Source organism: Podarcis tiliguerta, assembly GCF_965153285.1.
Source record: "Podarcis tiliguerta genome assembly, chromosome: 6".
Classification (NCBI taxonomy): Eukaryota; Metazoa; Chordata; class Lepidosauria; order Squamata; family Lacertidae; genus Podarcis; species Podarcis tiliguerta.
This window is the reverse complement of record NC_139539.1, coordinates 23,093,344-23,117,346: the sequence shown is the minus strand read 5'-3', so window position 1 is coordinate 23,117,346 and position 24,003 is coordinate 23,093,344. Positions and strand designations below refer to the sequence as shown.

At 43.2% G+C, this 24,003-nt stretch overlaps 1 protein-coding gene across 2 annotated transcripts in view; it reads left to right on the top strand.

Annotated features, from left to right (window-relative positions):
- The window catches only part of SRC (SRC proto-oncogene, non-receptor tyrosine kinase), a 100,434-nt gene that overhangs the window by 57,763 nt on the left and 18,668 nt on the right, over window positions 1-24,003 (top strand). The window contains exons 3-7 of one of the 2 annotated variants that reach the window (XM_083446938.1): window positions 5,284-5,529; window positions 6,142-6,241; window positions 9,328-9,345; window positions 20,919-21,017; window positions 23,487-23,590. In XM_083446938.1, coding sequence (XP_083303064.1) covers window positions 5,292-5,529; window positions 6,142-6,241; window positions 9,328-9,345; window positions 20,919-21,017; window positions 23,487-23,590 — 559 coding nt within the window. In that variant the 5' untranslated portion in view covers window positions 5,284-5,291. The remainder of the gene's footprint in view (window positions 1-5,283; window positions 5,530-6,141; window positions 6,242-9,327; window positions 9,346-20,918; window positions 21,018-23,486; window positions 23,591-24,003) is intronic. The other variant, XM_083446939.1, reaches the window with a different exon arrangement.

The following is a 24,003-nucleotide window of genomic DNA, read 5'->3' as shown; positions in this document are numbered from 1 at the left end:
CATTGGTCAGTTGGTGGCGGATAACTTGCCATGCCTCCATGGAAGGAGATTATACTAGGCAGCCTTTTAGTACTCTCCCTATTTCCATGCTTATCAGGGCACAGAGCAGAACATTCAGAGCCCATTCCAGCAATAGCCTCAAAAGAGTTCTGTCCCTTTGCAGTTCTCTTCCCTGAGGCCTCTGCCAGTCTGGGCTCGCCTTCATTACTAATCCAGTTGCAGGAAAGCCTCCCTTATTATGCCATGTCTAATCAGTCAGAAACGAGCCTTTTGAGAATGCTGGCTGCTTCCAATTACACTCCAATTCACCTTGGCATAAAGATGCAGGGAGGATGGCGCGAGAGAGTGTAAAAAAAACCTAATAGTCCTGTTTGATCCACATCACTGGCAAACTAGGTGTGAAATCAATTGCAGGCATGTTAAACGAAATGAAGGTGGATTTTTAAAACTGTTTTACCTTGAGAATATATTGGGGTGGGGGACAAACAGAGGGTATAGCATTGGAAACCATCATTGATGAGTTCCTGCACTTTAAAATTTACCACCACACCACTGCTGTGAGTTATAGTAGTTAGGTTACTGTTCACGAAATTTGGTTGGCCACTGTGAGAATAGGATGCTAGGCTGTTTGTGCCTTTGGTCTAACCTAGCAGAGTTATTCTTACAGTTTGCATTCTTCGTTCCTTGATTCCATTTTTGTTCCTTGATTCCTACGGTGCTTCGTTTTCAGTCCCTGTATCCTATTTTTTGCGCCCAGTGCCCTGAAAACATGAGCAAGGAAAAGGCTGAGTTCAGTCTTCTCGGAGCAGTGCATTTTCAACTGTGGCTTGGCAATAACCCATCTGAGAAAGAAGCTCAGTACAAGATGCTCAGTCATGCATAAGTCTGAACCCGCTATTGGCATTTACCCAAAGTGACTGATAGTCTAGATATACTGATTATTGAGCTAAACAGAGCAGGTTTTGAAAATCTGAGGAAACGAGCTTTAAGTTGTTTCCTCTGACCTTGAAGCCTCTTCTCTCACCTGTGTCTGTTTCTTGAGCTGGAAATAAATCCATGAAAACCAAGGAGAGAGAGAGAGAAAGAAAGAAATATTCCTCCCGATCATATTCTTAAATGCACATTTTAAAAAAATCAGTGTTAAGGCGCTTTACTATGATTCAGAGCTCAGCAGCAAGACTTTGTATAACTGCATTGAAGATATAATTTATACCCCGCCCATCTGGCTAGGTTTCCCCAGCCACTCTGGGCGGCTTCCAACAAAATATTAAAAATACAATAAAACATCAAACATTAAAAACTTCCCTAAACAGGGCTGCCTTCAGATGTCTTTTAAAAGTCAGGTAGCTGTTTATTTCCTTGACATCTGATGGGAGTGTGTTCCACAGAGCGGGAGCCACTACCGAGAAGGCCCTCTGCCTGGTTCCCTGTAACTTCGCTTCTCGCAGTGAGGGAACCGCCAGAAAGCCCTCGGTGCTGGACCTCGGTGTCCGGGCTGAATGATGGGGGTGGAGATGGGAGATGCTCCATACAAAGCACAGTCTTTCCTGCACAGTTTACCCCTCACATAGTTACAATTCCCAGCAGCCCTCCACAAATTACAGTGCACAGAATTCTTTGAGGGAAAGAATGGGTTTCAAACGTCCTTTAAAGATATAGCGTACACAGAGCCTAAGGCCATCCTTACCTTGGGTTGCCTCAAAGAATCATAATTTTAATCAAAGTTTACTTTGTAAGGGAGTTGACGTTTTGCAAGGATCATAAGACGCTACCAAGTCTTATTGTCCTTTTAGCCCAGGATTATCGACTTTGACTGGCAATAGCTTTCCAGAGTCTCAAGCCGTTAATTGCAAATGACACTGGCTGGACACATTTTGCTGAGGGATGAAGAGTGAGGACAGGATCACAGTGGAAGGCCTGCCCTAGACTTCATGTGTTGAATAGACTGTAGAAAAAGGCCCTGTGTGAGTACAATCTTTGTGATTGAAAACACTGTGTTTTTTCTTCTCCTCAAGACAAGAGCTTTCCCTCGCCTTGCACTGAGTTGGTGCCTTCAGATTTAAAACCTAAGATATGCTCACCACAGGAGCTCCAATTGTCACATGATATGGAAAGCAGCTCCTAGCTTAGGTGCCTTTCAAAATCATGAAATAAATCACAACCCTATTGATGGCTGTTACGCACTGGAGGAGCCAAGAATGAAAGCTCCATAATTTGCTTACAGTGCAGAAAGTTCTGTGTTTATTCTTCTTCAATCTCAAACAACAGCAATCTGCAAGTGTTCGAAACACTTCACGTTATCTTGGGGATCCAAGAATTCGTCCCCCCCTTCTGTCCCCATCGGCTTTTCCTTTTGCGTTACTGATCATTTTAGATTGTAATTCTGAAGGCAAGGGCTGTGTTATTTTTATTGAAAGGTCAGCTGCCCTGGGAGCAGTGGCGGAGCTTCATGCTGGGGGGGGGTGGAGAGCAGGCGGGGCTGGCACACATTCCAGGGGCGTGGTGTGGCACCCAGCATGGGGGGGGGCCAGCTGCGATGGCTCCCCGCCGGGATTGCGCTGCCAGGGGTGGTGCGCCCCCCCTGCATGCCTCTTCTTCCGCCAGTGCCTGGGAACCTTTCTGGTTGAAGAGTGAGAAATAAATGCTCTGGATAAATAAAAACAAGGCCGGCTACCTCACAGCCCTCCAAACTTCCAGTCAGTGCTTTGTGGAGAGTGAGTTTGCAGCTGCCAACCTTGCTCCTGGACTGTGCAGAACATGAGAAAGGCATGACTACATTGCTACATGGGTATGCATAGAGGTCTGGCATTCCACCTGTATGAACATATTGAAGCTGCCCTTTGCAACACCAGTCTCTTCTTACATTCTCAGTGGTTGTGCTATACTTTGCAGTTTTTCCTCTTCTGCACACATTAACTGAATGTGTGAAGGGGAATTTGAGACGATTACTCTAGTGAGATAATGGGTGAGGTGAGGGTTGAACTTCATTGCTTGCTCCAAGGAGCTCAAATGTGTTCATTCAACATTTGCCCCACTACGTTCAGCGGAGCTTATTCCCAGAGAAGTGTGTCTAGGATTGTACATTTAGACCATTTGCTAGACTCGCTCCTTCTTGCCCCAAGATTAATCAAACAAAAGTGATCATTGTGATGTATGCTGAGCTTACGGAAGCCTTTATTTCTGCGTAAGAAAAGCTTAAATGAAAATGACAGCGTCTTTTCAAGTCGAAGTTCCCAAATCTCACAATAGGTTAGCAATGGCTACATGATACCTTAATATCTCGAAGTGGGGAAATGGCTGCCATCCGTTCCTGATGATGGCTTCACACACAGGGAACTGGTCTAATCTTTTTGAATCTTGCTGTGACAATTCCTCCCTCTTACTTCAGTCGGGCTGACATGTAGTCATGTCACTCAGCAAGTGAGATGCTGGCCCAACCAGTGTGCAAGTAATGAAGCATCAAGAGCCTCACATTCCCTATTGACTGAAATCCTCCAGACAGAACTGTCTTCTCTGTCTAGCTGGGTTCATTGGTCTTATAACTTATCTCTCTCACATTGACCTCAGAGTCCTGTGGCAAAAAAGAATTCTGCAAGTTTGAAAACGTTACGCTCACCATAATATTTGTTTCTGTCACCACCCCCAGTTTGTATTCACTGTTCCTTTTAAAATAAACTAAGAGGAATACAGTGGGACCTCAGGTTACATACGCTTCAGGTTACATACGCTTCAGGCTACAGACTCCGCTAACCTAGAAATAGTGCTTCAGGTTAAGAACTTTGCTTCAGGGTGAGAACAGAAATCGTGCTCCAGCGGCGCGGCAGCAGCAGGAGGCCCCATTAGCTAAAGTGGTGCTTCAGGTTAAGAACAGTTTCAGGTTAAGTGCAGACCTCCAGAACAAATTAAGAACTTAACCTGAGGTACCACTGTACTTCTTTTTAAAAATCCTTCTTTATAGAGCTGTCTAGGTTTTGTGAACTGCAGGGACGGTCTTGTTTGCTGTCATACCACCATGGGAAATTTGCCCTGTGTAAATCCTGTGTGTGAGAGGGCTTTTCTAGGCGCAGGCGCAGGCGCGCGCGCACGCACACACACACACACACACACACATCCCGGTGCATCTGGCCAAGCCATTGTATACATTTCAGTGCTGGGTCAAGATGCACCGCTTTGCACAGGCCTTTGAGGGTGGAGAGCAAGATCAGAATTCCCCCTCTCCATTTTATGTTTGTGTATTAGATGGTTTATTGTACTGAGCTGTACAAAAAGGGAAATGAATCCCAACCAACTGTAGATGTGATTTTTTAAAAAAAAAATGGGAGCAAAAATTGTCACAAACTAGTGTGAATGTGTATGGTAAATAAAAATATATTTTATGAATTCTGATTACAATTAAAAGCAAACAATATGTATCTTCCAAGATCCCGTAGCAAAAGAATAAAAACACCAACAATGTATGCTGCCAAAGTATCAAGAAACTGAACAGATGTAACTCACAAAGTATCACAGAACAAAAACACATTTTGACCTTGGTCTTCTTCAGTGAACTAGTCCCCCCCCAAAAAAGCTCCTGCCACAATAAAATGATTAATTTGGGTGGAGTATTGTTTAGGGGGTCTTGTTGCGTTACTGATATTCTTTTTTCTTCCTCTTTAAATCTGTTTCTTAATTTTTAGTTTGGAAATTGTTAAATTTGGTTGTGCACTTTTTTGTGTGTTTTATTTATTGTTTATTACTGCTTTTGTCATGTTTGCAATTATGTAGATCTTTTCATCTTGTAAGCTGCCTTGATCATGGTTTTAACTATGGAAAGTCAGTCTACAAATATGGTGATGACAATGGTGATGACTAAGGTGTCACAGGAGGACCCTGTAGTTATTGCTGCATCTGACTAGCATGTCTACCCCTCCACAATCTGTTTCCAAGGATTCTTATTTATTCCACAAAAATTTTAACTTCCACCCCAATGATATTCCAACAAATTTAGAATGGAGTGAGTTAACGAACCTTTTTAAAAAAGAAAAAGCATCGTGGGTAGTGCCAGAGGTGGGGTTTGCCAACCAAAGAAAATCTTCTCATGCCAGTTGTGAGATCTAATTGTTCTGAAACAGTGTTGACAGAGCAGAGTGCACCTCTCCAATTGCAGCTGCCTAATCTTAATGGTTCAGTTTTTGATCTTGCAACCCTACAAAGTGAGATAATGTTTTGTGTCCTCCTGAATCCAAGAACTTGCTCATTCAGAGCAGGCTGTAACTTCATGTTTGCTGTCTTCTTCTCCTGTAGCTTGAATCATGGGGAGCAGTAAGAGCAAACCCAAAGACCCCAGTCAACGGAGGCGCAGTCTGGAATCCACAGAAAATATCCATGGTGGTTGCTCTGCCTCCCAGACACCCAGCAAAACCACAGTGTCAGATACTCATCGGACTCCCAGTCGTGTATTTGGAACAACTACTACAGAACCAAAACTCTTTGGTGGCTCAAATACATCTGATATGGTTACCTCTCCTCAGCGCTGCGGGCCTCTGGCTGGTCAGTATGATTCCTACCATGAGTAGAACTTTTCCAGACTTTTTTATAGCATGTATAATGAACATGCTTTTGGAGTTGTGGCAAGAAGGCTCTGTTCCCCAAAGTAGATGTGTGTCTAGAAATACAGGGTCTTCAGTCCCATTACATGCACAACTCTTTGCACAGGGATCTTTTTAAGACTTTCATATTCCATGATGGGGCCATTGACCTCAGTGCTGCCCTTCCTACTTACATGTAATTGTAAAGGTAAAGGGACCCCTGACCATTATGTCCAGTTGCGGACGACTCTGGGGTTGCGGTGCTCATCTCTCTTTATTGGCCAAGGGAGCCAGCGTACAGCTGCCGGGTCATGTGGCCAGCATGACTAAGCCACTTCTGGTGAACCAGAGCAGTGCACGGAAACGCTGTTCTGATTGGCAAGCCCTAGGCTCTGTGGTTTAACCCACAGTGCTACCCGCCTTCCTACGTGTAATTGTACGTGGTGTAAAAAGTACTCATCAGGGGATTCAACATATTAATTTCCCCAGCACACGTTGCTTTTACAACAAGAGCCCTGACTAAATTTGATATGCAATGGTGTTCAGCTATAGTCTTGAACTTGACTTGTTGCAGGTGGAGTCACCACCTTTGTGGCCCTCTATGACTATGAATCACGAACAGAATCAGACCTTTCTTTCAAGAAAGGGGAACGCCTCCAAATCCTCAACAACACGTAAGTACCTTTTGCCCAGGTGCTGAGCTAAGGGATACATTTAATTTTGTAGTAAACATATTATTCCGTCGTGCTGCACAGCGTCTACGCCCATGCTGGGAATTAAGAAAGGATGAATTCTTCCTTCTCCTTTCTTGCTTTCTTGTTTCCAGCTCTTTCTGTTAGATGTTAATAGGATAAGTTGGGTCAGTTTAAATGCCTGGGCTTAGATAGCAGGGGGTACCATTTGGGGGACAAAATCCATGTTTTGATGTCCTACCGTCTGATGTTCCAAGTTGCATCCCGTGCTGATCCTAGGTTTATATTGATTTCCTCTTCTGCCCTTCAAATAAGCTTCCAGCTCGATTCCCCAGTACATGCAGGGAATCACTGGCTGTCATACAGTCACTGTAAATGAAAACTTGCATCCTCCTTTTCTTTCTTGCTTTCAGTGCTGCCCCAGAATGACTTTAGGGTTCAGCCTCCAGAAAGGACTCTCCATATAGCAGTCCTCACTGGACTGGGAACCCAACTATGAGTTTCAGGGCATAACGTGGCTGCCCACACTCCACATTGCCTCCTCCATTCTTTCTTTCCATACATAAACTCTGCTTCTTCGGCTGCTGCTTGTGGGAGTGGGGAGAATGCTGTGCCTAATGTGGTCGCGTGCCTTATTTAACTAAATAATACCAGGGAGGCTAGGGGAGCGGGGGAGGGGAGGTGGCAGCCACATGTCCCCTGTAACGTGTAATTAGGCCTTGACCCACTTATTCAACATCATCAAACAAGGCAGGAGGAAACAACGTGTACCACACTAAGGCACACGCGCCAAATGGGTCAAGCCTTGTGCTTTGATCAGCGTGCTAAGCATGTGGAATAAGCTTGAGTTTCTACTGAAAGATAGAGATAAGAGGGCAAATGCCTGGGAAGCCATGGAGGTCCAATCAGTCAACAGCAAAGTCTGGTTGGGGTTGTAACAGGATGTCCCAAGTCCCAATTTCCAAGGTTGGTACAATGGCTGCACCGGAATTCTCAGCTAAGATCCCACTTCAAATGTCGAATGTCTGCTTGATTTCCTCATGTAACTCCTATGGCATTTTTGCTGTGGACTGCAACATCCTTCTGCAGCATGGAAGGAGGAGAAGGGAGCATCTATGGGATGGCTTGCGGAGTGATTCTCATATGTGTGTATGCACCTACATCTTGCAGCGATGGGTCATTTATGCAGTTGGGATATTGTGAAGTGTAACTTTTCAGCAGTCCAGATTCAGCTCATAGGATACCTGGCAAACATGGCAATAAGATATTTTTACCCAGCCGGGGGGGGGGGGGCGGAGGGAATATTTCCTGGGAGCATTTAGCAGTCTAATGAAAGAAGAGAGTAAATTGTTGCATTCTATCCTAGGTGGTGAGAGATAGTATTGTCCTACATCGTAGGATCATTGTGGAGGGAAACGGGATAAAGACAATAGAGCACTTAGCACATTAAAAGCACATTGTAAACAATTAATGATATTATTGCCATATGACTGGGCAGATGGAAGTGGCCTCTTCATAGCAGATGTTGGGCCCTCCCCCTGCTTCCTTCCAGCAAACGCATTTTCCACTCATTGCTCTGCTGTCTAAATATTGCTTCTGCCCTGTGGGCTGTCTGGGCATCTCTGGCCTTCTGGAGTCCTCCCACTCCTGCCTTAAAGTTTCCCAGAACAATGGGAGACCTTTATAAAAGGTTGTGCTTAGTTACCGTATTTTTCGCTCTATAAGACACACCAGACCACAAGATGCACCTAGTTTTTGGAGGAGGAAAACAAGGGGAAAAAAATTCTGAATCTCAGAAGCCAGAACAGCAAGAGGGATCGCTGTGCAGTGAAAGCAGCAATCCCTCTTGCTGTTCTGACTTCTGGGATAGCTGCGTAGCCTGCATTCGCTCCATAAGACGCACACACATTTCCCCTTAATTTTTAGGAGGGAAAAAGTGAGTCTTATAGAGCAAAAAATACGGTAGTTTTATTTTATTCCTTTTAAAGGTATGTTTATTTAAACTGCTGCCCTTTCTTGTAGCAGGCAATGGGTGGCTTGGTGCAAGATGCTGGGGACCAACAGTATGTGGGAGATGGTTAATCATCATAAACTACTTGTGAACTTTCCTGTGGAACCCGTTAAGAGACATAGGTCTGGACCTTTTGGGTTGTTCCAATGCAGCAGTTTTCATATGGAGAGGAGTAAAGGTAAAGGGACCCCTGACTGTTAGGTCTAGTCGTGGCCGACTCTAGGGTTGCGGCACTAATCTCGCTTTATTGGCCGAGGGAGCTGGCGTACAGCTTCCGGGTCATGTGGCCAGCATGACTAAGTCGCTTCTGGCGAACCAGAGCAGCGCACAGAAACGCCGTTTACCTTCCCGCCAGAGCGGTACCTATTTATCTACTTGCACTTTGACGTGCTTTCGAACTGCTAGGTTGGCAGGAGCAGGGACTGAGCAATGGAAGCTCACCCCGTTGCGGGGATTCGAACCACCAACCTTCTGATCGGCAAGTCCTAGCCAACCTAAAGCTACAAGCCATTTTGACACCTGTAGTTGTTCCCTCAATTAAAGAGATGACTGGAATCTTCTAGAGTGAGCAGAATTGAGTTCCTTCACTCTTCAAATCATAACTTGAAATGTTTGTGGCTTGGCGAATGGAATGTTGCAAGTTCACTGTTTCACATTCAGTGGAAAAACCCGCCTGGAGAACTAGAAGCTGTTGGCTGTCCTGTTACTATCACAGAATCACTGAAAAGGGTGGCAGTTAGAAATGTTCTACATTGATTCCCATATCCATTTGTGCACCAAGAAACCTCTGTGTATTCAGAGAAACTTGAGGTGGATAGTTCATGCAGGGCACTGGCTAGTTTTCTACCTCAGTATATGTTCTTATTGGGGAACCACTGATAAGCTTTTTAGGAACACCAGAGTTCCTAGGAGTACATTTTGAAAACCACAGTATTATGGCTATTAGCACTTGTGTATGCATCTTTCCCATTTTGAAAAGCATCTCAAAACTGCATTTCTTTTAATCTAAGCCCTGTCTCTTTCTCTCTTATATCCTGCTCCTCATGCTTTCATTTAGGAGAAAGGTGGATGTCAGGTGTGTATCTTCTATTTGATTGGCATAAGCAATAAAAGCTAACCTGATCTTTGATGTCTATACTATGGGGGAAAGGATTGGGTGGGTTGCACTTTGGGGCCGGGAGGGAGAGCAATTTTATGCATTAAGTTTAAAGTCCTTATGGTTCTTCTCATTTGCAGACTCGGGAGTTTTAACATAGTTTTTGAGCGTTTTTACTTTTGTAACCAAGCAGATGATATATTCTAGAAGTGTTGTTTCAACTGAATTTTAGATTTTGGAGTGTTATGTATGCATTATTATTTTTTGTTTCCAACTGGAATGTGGGGAGCGGAGGTGTCTGAGTTGGATAAATTCTTAGTCATGGTGATCAACCTTCTAACAGGAGAAAAATCAGAGTTCTGGGCAACATAAACAGGCATCATTAAGTACCTTGGTATGAGCTGTCCAGTAGCTTAGGGGTTTCCAGACTGCGGTCTGTGCACTACCAGCAGTCCATGAGCTTCATTCAGGGGGGTCTGTTACGTATCCACATTACATATTGATTTTGATTTTTGATTGCATTTTAACTGCCTCTTTTGTCATATTGCATTTTACTTTGGAATGAAAATTCAATAAATATGATAAAATACAATATAAGAAATAAAAGAAGCAGTAAAAAGACAATTAAAAATCATACGGCATGTTGCACAGCAGATGACAATTGCTACAACAGGCAAACAAAACAGTTAAGTGGTTCAACAAGACCATCAGCAATTTTCAATTCATAGGGGGAAATGGGACCCACTAGTAGTTATATGCCTTACTTGGGTAAAGTTTGCATATGCTTTAATAAGGACTGAGTACATAAAGCTGGCTCTGCCTCCTCTGAAGAACATTAAAATCATGTAGGTATATCCCAGACTTCTTATTGTTCTCCTTGTAACCATGTGGGTAGACATTCTTCCTATGAGGGACAAATGCAACTTGGGAAGGAGATGAGTAGATTTCACTCCAGTTGAATGCACAATAAACCATGGAGGAATTGGAACAGGAGGAGTGGGACTCCTGTGGCCCCCTAGATGTCCAAATAACTCAGATTCAGATGACTTTGAGAAAAATAATGGCACACTATGGACTATTGGTTGAATTGTGGTGTTACAGGGCAGGAACTGCCTGTGTCGTCAACTGAGCTGGCTGTATCCAGCAAAGATTATGAGTGTGAAAGCACCATTCATTTAAGCTTATTATTCCAGCTCTTATATGATTTCATTTATCTCTTCTCCCATTCATTGCTTACTTGCCTAGGGCTATAATCCTACACATACCTAGTCTGTTTAAATCAACTGTAATGGGATATAGGCAGATAAGTCTGCAAGTTTTCTCTCTCTCTCTATCTCATGGGGAAATGAAGGTGACAAAGGGTGTATTCCTCTTTCTGTTCTGCACATCTGCTGTTGAGATTCTTTTCACTGACCCAACTTCATGTTACTAGCCTCTGAATGCAATATGCATTCTTGAAGTTCATGACAGGAGGTGAGAAAATGCTGCAACAGAAGGATTTTATATTTGGTCTAAACACATTTACCCATGCAGAGGTAGCCAGCAAGCATTATATACCTGTTGAACCTTAAGACCTAGAAATTAAACAGCTGCTTTTCCTGAGACCTTGCTGTTTGGCCCGGCCAAAATATATGCTATGCACAAGTCAAGTGGTTCTGACTTCTCCCTTGTTTTCCTCTACAACGTTTCTTAAATTCTAAGGCAGGTAGTTTTATATATATATATAAAATCCTAGTCAAGGTCTGACTAGTAAACGTTCGCAGCTAAAGTTGCTCTTGCAATATTAATGTTTTAATAATCTATTTGTGGCTTTTAAAACAATCCTGTGATGGTGCAAAGGAAACGGAGCTCTGCATTGTTCTTCTTCTTTGGAGCCCTGACTTGAGGACTTTTATTTGGACCAGGTCAGGGTGCTAGAACCTATTTTCATTGTCTAGGGCTTAGGCCTTGAACATATGAAGTAGCAAAAAATCGCTTGAGTATGTGCAGAGTTTTAGAAAATGATGTTCTTGGTACCACTGAGCAACCACCACTAGCCTCCACATTTCAGGGATACATCAGACTGTATAGAGTCAGGTGCTTGCACATGGTGATATAATGAACCCCTGCAGTTTATGAATGGAAGTATCCCAACAGAGGTTCTCCATGTTATGGTGGCTTAAAGCCACTCCTACTGTTTCGGCACACTGGTCAGAAGTGGCTCAGCTTGTGCATGTGGGGCATCAGTTGTTTCATTCAGATTGCAAGAATAGAACTTCCATGTGGCAAAACCAGATGGCAGCTTTTAAAGCACCATTTAGGCTGGCAGAGTGAGAGAGGCGGATCTGTCCACCAAGACCTGCCAAAAGGAGTTGCACGAAAGCACATTAGTGCTGTTGCCTAGCTCTCCCTATCACAAAAATGAGTCTTCCACTGGGTAGCATCTGGGTGGACTGTGAACTGTGTTAAAAAGAGGAGTGCCACTTGGTATGGCCAAATTATCATGATGTCTTGGCCAGCTCTGCCAAAATGGCAACCGCTTGCCTGCCCATTGTTGTAGAACTATCCTTGAACAGGTTTGCTTCCTTGAACTTCTCACTATAAAAAACGTAAGTATTGCTGATATCCAAACTTAAATTCCGCAGGTAAGTATTCATAACCTAAATGTTTTCCTTATTTTTTAAACAGCAGAAACAAAAATAGACATTTTTGAATACTGAAAGCTCTGGTCTTTGGCTATTTGGCATACTTTCCAGGTACAAAGCAAGTGTGCATTCTTTCGCTTCAAACGAACTAAATACAATATTGTAAACGCTGGCAGCTTCACAGCTGCCTCTGGTATAAATAATGCTGAGAACAGAATGGCCCTCATAGGAAGATGAGGTGGGGTTTTTTTAAGGCTTTGTACTGAAGCATGTAGAGGAGAAATGAGTCTCAAGCTATGTATTTCACAATATCCAATATCGCTTCCCTGTTGGAGTTTAGGATAAGAGCGTGTTTCTCACAGAGATACTGTAGCAGTAATGAACTGCAATCTTTTGAATAGCTAAGGTGCCTGGCCTTCTGCCTAGCAACATGTTGTGAGGGGAGGAAGTTTCTGAGAGATATACACTGCATTTGGCAGGTTGTGCTGACCCAGCCATATAATTCCATCGCTGTGGCTGTAGTTGCCCGCCCCACCTGAGTCAGAGGTATGCAGAGGAGAGGAAGCCATTTTTGACTGCCTTTAGTAGAAGTGGATACCTTTACTTGAAAGAGAGATGAACATAGATAATCGCTTAGTACTGTACAAGATAGGTTCAGAAGTTCTGATCGTTGCTTATGCTTTCGAAAGAAAGCAGCCTCATGCAGTGCCTTGACCTAGCAGCTTGGCTCTGGAAAAAAAGTTTTATCTTAATAAACCTTCTGTCTTAAAATTCATTGAGGTTTCCCAAGCAATGGATTTGCAGTGTGTGGATTAAATTGACCCAGACGGATGTTGACTCTGGGTTTCCCCATTCATTCCAATGGAGAGGTCTATCTGTAGTCCTTTCATAGGAGCTGGCATGTCCTTCCTCTGAAGTGGATGGGGAAGCACATATACCCTGGGGAACTTCTGAACCTCTCTAAGCAGTCACCAGATTGGGAGTGGTTATTAGTATTCCGACACCCAAAGATGAGAAGATAGCATGATCTCCCTACTTACAATGGATTTTCCTGGCATGTGCTTGCTCAAGCTGTACTTCCCTGTGACATTAATCAGGACGGGGAACTTGGGGCTTTCCTTCTACTTGGATTTTTCCTTTTGCAGCTTCCTCTTCCTCATTTGCACCTCATTATCTTCCCTTCTGTTTTACACAGTTTGAGAAACAGAGCCTGGGTGAGGAGTACCTGTTATTTTAGAAGTGGCAGCTCGTGCATGACTGCATAGCAAATTTTAGATGCTTTCTGGCTATGCACTATGTGGAAATAGTGCCATATTAACAGCTAGCCGGGCATACTTCTGGTGACTTTAGCCTGCAGATCTAGTATAATAAATTGTCCCTCTGCCAAGGCCAGCCAGATATTAGTTCTGCGCACCTGATATACTGCTATGCACCTAGGAATGTTTGTATTCATGAGTAGCCCCAAACATGCCCAGAACTCACTGTGTTTGGTCTTCATTAGCCTGCGTGGCTCTATAAACCTAGTTGTGGGGGTTATGGTAGAGCTGCCACACATCTCGAATTTCCCAGACATAGCCGGGATTCGGCTGTTGGAAATGGCATCCAAGCGACATTTTCTGGGGAATGTCTGGGGAAACCCGGATTTTCACTTTTTTAAATATGGCAACCCTAGGTTATGGCCATACATCCAATGTTTGTATTTTTAACTGGGACACTTCAGGGATAGAATGGGTCTAAATACACATTCTTTACACTTCACCCTATTTTCTGTTACGGTTCTGTCGGGGGGAAGTGGTGGTGAGGGGAGAATCTGCTTAAGAGTTGCACTGCTTGCAGAAGCCACCTTCCCTTCAAGAAGTGCAGGGCAGTCTCATAAGCCATCAAGTCAACTCTCTCCTTTATGCAGGGGTGGACAGAGCAGTATTAGCCAACTTTCGCCCATGAGTCCTGGCTGGGGCTGATGGGAGTTGTAGCCAAAAACATCTGGAGAACCCCAGCTTGGTGAAGGCTACCTTAGAGCACCTTCAGCAGACAGTTGACAGGCTCTGCTTGAAGACCTCCAGCGTGGGAGAGCCCACCGACCCCTTGGGTAATTAGGACCCTTGCCAAACTGCTCTTCCTTTCCCTTTACTTTTCAGTCAAATTCTACCCCTCTCTAACTTAAGCCCGCTGGATCTACTCCTGCCCTCTGAAGCAAAAGAGAACAAGCCTCTGCTCTCTTCTTTGTGATAGCCCTTCATGTATAGTGCTATCATGTTACTAGCCTCCAGGAACAATAAATAGACTGAACCTGGCAAACTTCAGTTGGCAGAGCATTCTTTAGGGAAGGCACCACTCCGAGAAAGCTCTGCCCTTGGGAGTGTTGAGGAATCCAAGGTGGAGTCGCCAGTGATGAGGAGAGAGTTTTTGCACTGAAAGGGTTTGCTTTGTAGCCTTGTAAACCCACCACTCCTTCCACACTTATTTACTCTTCCTCCAATCAGCTCAGGGCAATGTGGCATATCTTTCTATTTTTATCTTACCCCTTTTATCATCCCAACAACTCTGTATGCTTAGGCCACTTCAAACCATTTATTTAAGTGGTGTACAGTAAAATCGATACCAAGCAAAGATTCCCCAGCTGTGAAGGCAGGGGTTAAGGCAGCCTCTCGAATAAGTAAGTTAAGCTGAGAGGAAGACAGAGAGACCAGCTTAGTGCCACCCAGTTTTCATAGGGGCTGAACAGAGCTTTGAACCCAAGTCTTGCCAGGCTCCAAACCAGGAAGATTTATCCTTCAAAATTTGTGTCTCTGCTTAGTTATTCACTCGTCTGGAAGGTTGTTCTGAAAAGTTTATAATCTTCAGAAGGTCTCTCTCAGGACTGCCTTGGAAGAAATTGCAGGGGTTAAGAACGAAAAGCTCAGTTTTCCCTTGTGGTCGCAGCAAATTAAACAGGGACAGCAAAATATCACACAAGGAGAGAAGGGAGCATCACTCATTTCTAATATTCAGGCTGCCTCTTGCAGCCTCTTTCTCGAGTGAATAACATTCCCACTGTTCTCTGGCATTCTTCCCACTTCTGCCCCAATTACAATAATTCTCTTGGGTAACAGCCGTGTGTGTGTGTGGGGGGGGAATATCTTGGAGCCCTTTTTAATGGGCTGGCATACTGTCTTATTTTGCCTGTCATTCCAAACCAAGTATTCCTTCCCATAGGAATGGATCCAGTTTCAGTGTGCTGGCAGTATAAGGCCGAAAACAGTAACTGAAGCATTGTCACAATTAATACATCAGTTTGTTAACAGCAAATAAAATTTGGACAAGTTACATAAACAATATCAACATAAGGCTCCCCCCCCCCCATTTACATAATGGTCTGCATTCTGGGCAATAGCTGGGTAATCTATTGTGAGAAAATATGTAATCACTAGGAATAAGTAGTTTCCCCCTCCAACCCTTCAGGTAGCAGAGAGATGGGGAACCTTCAGGCCAAAATGCAATCCCCTGGCTTATCTGTCTCAGCCTCCCCAGGACACAAACCCTCATCAGCCACACCTGTTTGAATCATAGAATCATAGAGTTGGAAGAGACCACAAGGGCCATCGAGTCCAACCCTCTGCCAAGCAGGAAACACCATCAGAGCACTCCTGACATATGGTTGTCAAGCCTCTGCTTAAAGACCTCCAAAGAAGAAGACTCCACCACACTCCTTGGCAGCAAATTCCACTGTCAAACAGCTCTTACTGTCAGGAAGTTCTTCCTAATGTTTAGGTGGAATCTTCTTTCTTGTAGTTTGGATCCATTGCTCCGTGTCCATTTCTCTGGAGCAGCAGAAAACAACCTTTCTCCCTCCTCTATGTGACATCCTTTTATATATTTGAACATGGCTATCATATCACCCCTTAACCTCCTCTTCTCCAGGCCATCTTTCACCATTCCTACTTTGCATGATCATTGAATGTTTCTGCCTGGCTAGAATGTGCCCTTGGTCTCTGATAATTTATTTATTTATTTATTTTGGGGGAAAATATTGTCACTTTCCCCATTTAGTATAAATCTGCACCAGGGACTAGCCTCTGCTCAGTTCATGTTGGGACTGCAGGTGTCAGGTGTGCTGATGGAACATGCCTAAGGTTTAGAAGACCCCTTTGTCTAAAAGCCTGCTATTAACCCATGCTCCCAGCGTAGGTGGGAAAGTTTATCGTATGCAGGATTTACCAACCCAAACAAACATTTGGGCATTGATGTAACCTTGAATCCATCGTTTTATATAACTTCTCCACGGTGAGGTGTCTTACATACTGTACTTCTATCCATAGTACTGTGAATCTCCCATCAAACAACCTGCTGAACTGAGACATTCAGTCGGTGTGCACCCACTGTGCAGGCAACATTTTAAATAGCTCCCCTTGTTGGTTACTTCTGTGTACACCACTCTGTGGTACATGATTCTGCAGGGAATCATTTAAAACAGCCTCCATCGGCAGCTGTTTTGTGTGCATTGATCCTTGCAGTTCTCTGCGGCATGCACATCTGGCTTTACCAACTCATTTGCACATGTGGGTGGGGCAGGGTGTTTGCATGAAAAAGATGGCTTTTAGTGCCAGAGGCAGAAAAACCAAATGATAGCCCCATATATAAAACACAAACAGTGTTTTAAACAAAAACCTGCCCTTTTCCCCTTATGGGGTATCCAAGAGCCCATACAGAGATAGCATAATAAACACTAAACTATTTGCTACACTTTAATCAGTCACCTGATGCCTTATTGCTTAAGGTTGGCGTCATCATGTGAACCAATTTTGTTTTCTATGATGGGGCAATTTTATGTTTTTGCAGAGGAGAGGAACTATTTCACACATCCTCCCCCTATGATAATGAAGGCATGATGTCACCTGTGCAGGTTGCAATGAGTATTGTTGTCCCATTTCCTCATGGTAGCTGTGTTGGCCAGGCTGGTGCCATGATTTCACCAGTCTGATTTTCAATTGCATTAATCCAATATATAAGTGGGGGGGGGGAGAGAATAGGTTCCTTTATAATTTCCAATCTACATGAGTTTCTGGTTGACCGTCCCCGCAGACACGGACACTGGAAGCTAGAAATTTGTTCCTATTCAACTAGGTAAACATGAGCACTGTGTCAAGGATCCTGCACCCAGTACAATTCCACGTGCCACTGAATATGGGTGATGCCAGGCAAACTCATGCCAGTTGCATATCATGTTGCAGATACAACAAACCTAGAGTGAACTGCAGATGGCCCTTAAAGTGTGATAAAATAGCTAGCATAAAAATTGTCTTTGCCACCACTTGGCTCCCCCAAACTACCGTATTTTTCGCTCTATAAGACGCACCAGACCACAAGACGCACCTAGTTTTTGGAAGAGGAAAACAAGAAAAAAAATATTCTGAATCTCAGAAGCCAGAACAGCAAGAGGGATCGCTGCGCAGTGAAAGCAGCAATCCCTCTTGCTGTTCTGGCTTCTGGGATAGCTGCGCAGCCTGCATTTGTTCCATAAGACGCACACACATTTCCCCTTACTTTTTAGGAGGGAAAAGTGAGTCTTACAGAGCAAAAAATACGGTAGTTTTTCTGGAGTTGTCCACTGGACCTTGAGAAAGCTGCTGCCAGTTGCTGGCTACTAGATAGGTCAGTGGTCAGACTCAGTGTCATATGATGTTTCCAAGTTTCAAACGTTGCTCACTTTGCAGAGCTTCCTTCATGCTTCTTAAAAACCTGTGAGAGAATGTGAGAAATACCATTTGATTGTCTTTTGATGGTGATGCATAATGTGACTTGTTTTCGAGGTTATATATAATCCTTCCTATACCTTCCCAGGATTTTGGGAAGATTTTTCCTTTTGTTTAGAAAGTGAGCTCCATGACAGGGGAGCCAGTAAAATCCAGAAACCTGTGGAGGAAGAAACATTAGGTTGGCACTTGACTGGAGAGTACAGTTTTATCCGTTCCCAGGCATTTTGGAGAGTTAGACTAACTATTCCCACCCGCTGCCTCCTTGCCAGTGGCAGTCTCTGTGTGATTCTGCAAGATAAAGACATTCCAAGCCACCTGGACATTCCAGGAGTGCTTTGGGGCTTAGTCATTTTAGCACAGAAAAGAAGAATGCAGGCCTGGGGATTGGGATGGGGGGGGGGAGTAGTCCTGCCTGCATTCTTCACCCTCTGACCTGCTTTGCCCCAGGATATATTGCATTTACAGTGCTATGTCCTGTGTGGGATGCAGATAGAGACTGCTTGGAAACTCAGATTTCTTACCTGACACTACTGGGCCCAGAACATATTTGGTGTATTAAATTCCTGTGTGGGTATTGCACTTATTCTGCTTTACTAAATCCACAACAAACCATTCAGAATTCAACACTTCTGCAGTTTGGCATGACTTAGTTTCTTCTAGGAGAGACAGCAGCTTTGCATAATTTGGTAGAGTGATGGAGTGTGGCTTTGAACAGCCTCTCAATCAAGTCTTGCTAGCTACAATTTCTGCAAGAGCCTGAGCTCGCTGCTTCTGAAGTCACTGGGTTCTAGCCATTGCTCAGAACAGATATAACTTACTTAGGTCCATTGATTTCTATGCTTGCTTACTGCAAGTATAATGTAGTTGGATAAAACCCAGCATGGTATGAACATGTGTGCCCAGCGAATCCTAGGCTGCAAGTAGAATTGCAAAGTAAGATACATTTCCTTACAGCATGTTTTACTCGGTTCTGATCTCTTCTACATCCTTCTCCGATAAGCAGTTGGTTCATAGACATAATGGCCCAAATCTTACAACCATGGTTAACAAAATTGGAGCGGGCTGTAGAATTGTGCATTGATTCCACCCTTTCTTGTGAAATAGGAAAATGATTAATTCCCTATCAAGGGGCCTCAGCCTCGTAGGGAGGACTGAACCCTTAGAAGACACATACCTTCATGTTAATTAATGTTGGTGTTGGTGTTTTAGGTAGGAGGGGTGCAATTTGCCTGTGGTGCGGGGAGCGCAGGAGATCACAAGTGGCTTCCGATCTCCAAACTGTCAAGAGAGCAGCCCATTATGCCTGTGCTAAACCCGTGGGCATAGCCAGGATTTATGTTGGGTGGGAAGGGGGAAGCAGAATCAATGGGGGGGGGCAGAACCAAGCTATCTGCAACACAATTGGTCAGTTAGTTAAGTATTTTTATTTATTTATTTGATTGGGGAGCAACTGCCTCCCCTTCCCTCCCCTTGGCTATGCCCACGACTAAAGCTATTGAGAGCGACTAAAGCTAAGTTTGTTAAATGTGTGTTTCACATTTCTTTGCCTTTACATTTCTGCTTGATGTAGGAATTCTGTGCAACTCAGAAGGTTGCATAATCCTCAGACTACATTGCCTTACCTATTCTGCATAGTTTAGCTTATCCAACCAAGTAGCATTTTGTCTACTGACTTCAGATGCAGCATGTTTGTGTCCTTTTCTAGGATATAGTTTCTCTTTCATTTCTTATTCTCTACCACCACCAACCCTGGGCTGCATGTATGTACTCTAATGTTATGTTCCTAGTATTGCTTTATGCTCTTGTGCGTTTTTTTAAAAAAAAACTTTTGCTTTTGAGCTATGTGTTCCCTTTTTATTATCACAATTTTTCTTTTTATGTTTTGTTTTGTTTTTGTGTGCCTATTTCCTCCCCATTCCCAACCCTGCTTTCTTGGACTTCCAATGCTTCATACAACAGCCAGATTTGGTTCAGATTCAAATGGCTCCAAAGGTATTTTCAATGGGTACTTGACATGCCTTTTTAAGTAAGGAAATTCCTTATTTAAAAGGATCTTGTGTTATTTGTCATTTAACCAAACTAATAAGGTGCCAGCTGTGGAATCTCAGATAATGACACAGTTCAGTTGCTATGGAGACCACCTTATTTGCTTGAGTTATCCTCATTACCGGCACTCCAGTCATGGGTTGAAGAGCTCGCTGCAAAGAAATCCTGCATTGTTTGATTGGAATATATCACATAAATCATGCAAAACTGTTTTTGTTGGGTGAATAGGTTTTTATTTAATCAACATCCTCTTCTTTTTGTCTAAGCCTGGATGGCCAATCCATGTTCTGCAAGCTAGGGATGGGCACTTCTGTCTATTTTGGTCTGTGTCCCTTTTGCATGGTTTCACCTGTAATTCCATTCTGATTCATTTCCACATTAATCTGATTTTTAATTTTTTTTTTAAATCCTCTCAAGATTTATTTAAGTATGCATTTTATGTAAATGTATTTTGAAAGAATATAGATATTTAAAAGTGTATTTTGAGACATTTACATGTCCAAGAACAGTGTTGCAACTTTGGGAGAACTGCAAAATACAAAGAATAGCAAAATTCCAACCTGCAGATTGACCCCAAGTTATCTGTGCAGGAATTCACAAAGGCTGAATTCCTCAAGCATCTCTAGTGCAAATCAGATTTGGCTCCCAGCAGCCCTACCAAATTTGAATCAATGTATGCTTAAGCCACCTTGGCAGAATTTTTATTCAGAAAGGTGGGATATAAATGCCTTAACATAAATAACATAAATAATAACAACATTTCATAAACTGTATGTATTTTCTGTACATGTAATGTTGCTTTCTCTTATACTTTCTGGAAAAGCAAAGGGATTACCTACTGATCAGCTTCGAGGGGAGGGGCAAGATTGTTCAGGAAGTACCCTCATGTGTACACACACACAAAACTGTTGGTTACCACCAACTTCTTTGTCGAATTTCACCATCCATGAATGGGTTGCAGAATTCTGACCCACAAGCAAACATAGTATAGCACAAGTATACAGTTTGACTAGCCCTAGTTTAAGCAGTGGGGTCAAGAGGAGCTGGATTGGAATCAACAGGGGAGTTTGGGGATGCCAGTGAGTTGGGAAGGTAATTTGACCTATTTTGTCTTCACTGATATATTTCTTTGTTTTGTGTTTTGCAGGGAAGGAGATTGGTGGCTGGCTCACTCGCTCACAACTGGCCAGAAAGGCTACATCCCCAGTAACTATGTTGCACCCTCAGACTCCATCCAGGCTGAAGAGTAATTGAAATATTTTAGATAGTTTTGATAAACAGTGCAATGCTTCTGCCAAGCCTTCTAGCTTCTAACCCAAGCCTTCTAGCCATAACAGTCAGGGGCACCCCTCATTTCCCCAGATAATTCCTGACTTTGTGTCAGTAGGATAATTCACACATGTATTTATCCTTTAGTTGCTGTGTGGATGAGTGGTCTCAGACTGAACACTGTATCTAGAATTCTCGTATCACTTTGGACACAATGCTCTGAGGTTGAATCAGTTCACTCATACAGCTTTAAGCCAACTTCAGTGGTCAAGAGTGGAGTAATTGAGTGAGGTGTATTGCTAACTTGCTGGCCTTTAAGATATGATTAGTCTTGCCTTCCTATTAGATGTTCAGCGCCATTTTTGAAAAACACTGGTTTCTTCTGTGGGAAAAAACACACTAGTGAATACCACAATATCTGAAAAAAATAATGTCAATTATTGTATAAATCAAATGCATCTCTCAGAGAGAGACCTAACCATTCGTGAACAGTTTACTATGTGTTTCTCACTCCCTACACCTGGCTTGGGGAACTTCTGGCCTTCAAGATGTTGCTTGACTACAACTCCCATCATCCCTCACCATGGACCATGCTGGCTGAGGATAATGGGAGCTAGAGTCCAACCACCTCTAGAGGGTGACACGTCCCCTAGCCCTTCCCTCAGTGAACCTTTCATACCATTCAGTTCTGTTTATGATGTACCGTTCCTAATGTCCTGCATGTACCTACTGAAGCTATTCAGTTTATTTAATACTGAAGTTTGCTTTCTAAGTCACTTTTGGATAGTGCACTACTGGATATTTCCACCTTACTAGTAGGTAGTAAAATTTTGAACTTCTGGGCAGTTTTGCATTTGACAGAAATGTTTATGACCATAAAAAATATGAGCTTGCTCTATGGTTTGTTAGCTATAAAGACTCATTTATACATGGAGGTTACCATTTATCATTAGAGTGGAATAAGCATTTATGTATGAGTGCTACCATGACACTGGTGTGCTTCTTAGAATGGGTTCAGAATCTTCAACATTTTTGCACACCGTCCAGGAAAATTTCACAGGATTTTGAAACACCTCCCAACTTTGTGGCCTGTTTCTCCAATCCTCAGATGACATTTTGGTGAAGTGTCTGCTTGGAACAGGTTTTGTTTTTCACATTGCAGCTTTTGTGGCAAGGAGAATCTAGAAAACTGTGGTGATGAACCCCCGACTTTCCAGTGATCTAGCTTAATATCTGTAGATGGAATAAAAGTCTGTAAATGAAAACTCCTTCATACAAAATGCTCCCCCCCCCCCCACTGATATCACCCCTGTGTAAGAAATAATGTGTACAAAAGGAGCTGCAAATGATCAGGCCCTTCTTAGAGAAACACTGTAGAATGAGTATTCAACACTTCTGGGGCCTGGTCTGGCCCATAGATGCCTCTCACAGGACCATGGATCAGGACAATATTTTCCTGGCATGAAAACACATGAGCTTCCTTCAGCCTTGGCATTCACATATTTATCAGGCTTTAAGGAGTTAAGAATCTAGCAGCCCTTGGCAAAATTTAGTGCATTTCAGAATGTCGTCTTTTATCCTAGGATAAGTGATTTATGTAAGAACGTAAAAAGAGCTCTGCTGGATCAGAACAAATGTCCATCTATTTTAGTATTGTTTTTTGGAAGAGGCTAGTCAGATGCCTCTGGGAAACCCACAAGCAGTGTGTGGAGTGTTCCTATCCAGTGTCTTCCTCCAGAAAACTGCAATCTTATTCTCCCACAACCTGCATTTTCCAGTCCCCCCCCCCCAATAGTCAGTCAGCATTTTATATTGACTGTTCTTAATCCTTATTTGCACATTTTTGGGTTCCCCCATTTAGTTGCTCCCCCCACCCCCAATGATATGTTACTTCTACAAACCTTCCCTACCAATACCTCTTTTGTTTGTGGGCAGTGCTATTTTGGTAACGTAAGCAATGACATTCATACTTGAACACTGGAAATAGGAATTGTAGCCTTTATACTCCATGAATTTGTCTAAGATCCTCTTTTAAAGCCAAGTGAGTCAGTGGTTTTCATCACATCTTATGACAGTGATTTTTCACATATGGGTTATGCATTGTTGCACTTCTTCTTTTTTTGTCTGTCCTGAACCTACTAATTAATTTCAGAGTTGCAAGGTATTCCTGGAGAGGTCATAATTATTCTTATATTTTATAGAGCCCTACTTTCAAGCTCTTGACCCAAAGTATGAGGGCTTAGCACTTCAGTTCAAACATTCAGAAGAAAAGTGTGTAGTGTTGCTTCCTGTTGGTCAAAAACCCTTGGGCCCAGGCACTTGCCATGTAGAAGCTGTGCACTAATAAGAAGATTGATCCTTCAGTATTTAAAAAGAGTTAACAGTGACTGGAAGAACTTTGCAAAATGGGATCTCTCCCATGCTCATGTGTATTCCACTATTGTAGGTGGTATTTTGGCAAGATAACCCGCCGAGAGTCAGAACGGTTACTACTCAATCCAGAGAATCCCCGGGGGACATTCTTGGCAAGAGAGAGTGAGACAACAAAAGGTAATGGCAATTTATTAAGAAAGTTAACATCTCTCGAAATAGCAGTTTCTATGAGAACAACCTGGTGTTCAGAGCTCACTTCCCTTGCATCTGGGGCAGTATTGGGTTTTCCATGTTCTTAAAAGACCGCTTCCCAAACTTCTGATAGCTGAAGTGCATTCTTTCTTTCCAAATTTAAATTGGGAAGTAAAGCTCAAAAGACTTACTTTAGCAGGTGTAAGAATTAGGTGGCCTCAGATGATCAACAAAGTGTGTTTCTGGGCGAGTCGCCATTCTGGGTGTGCGTCTTGACTCAACCAGAGATGCACTAAAGAACTGCTTCCAAGTGCAGGTATTTCTGCTGCAAAGGGAGGGTGAGGAGGGGCCTACAGACACAAGGATATGGACAGCCTTGGTCTGCTGAAACTACTTGG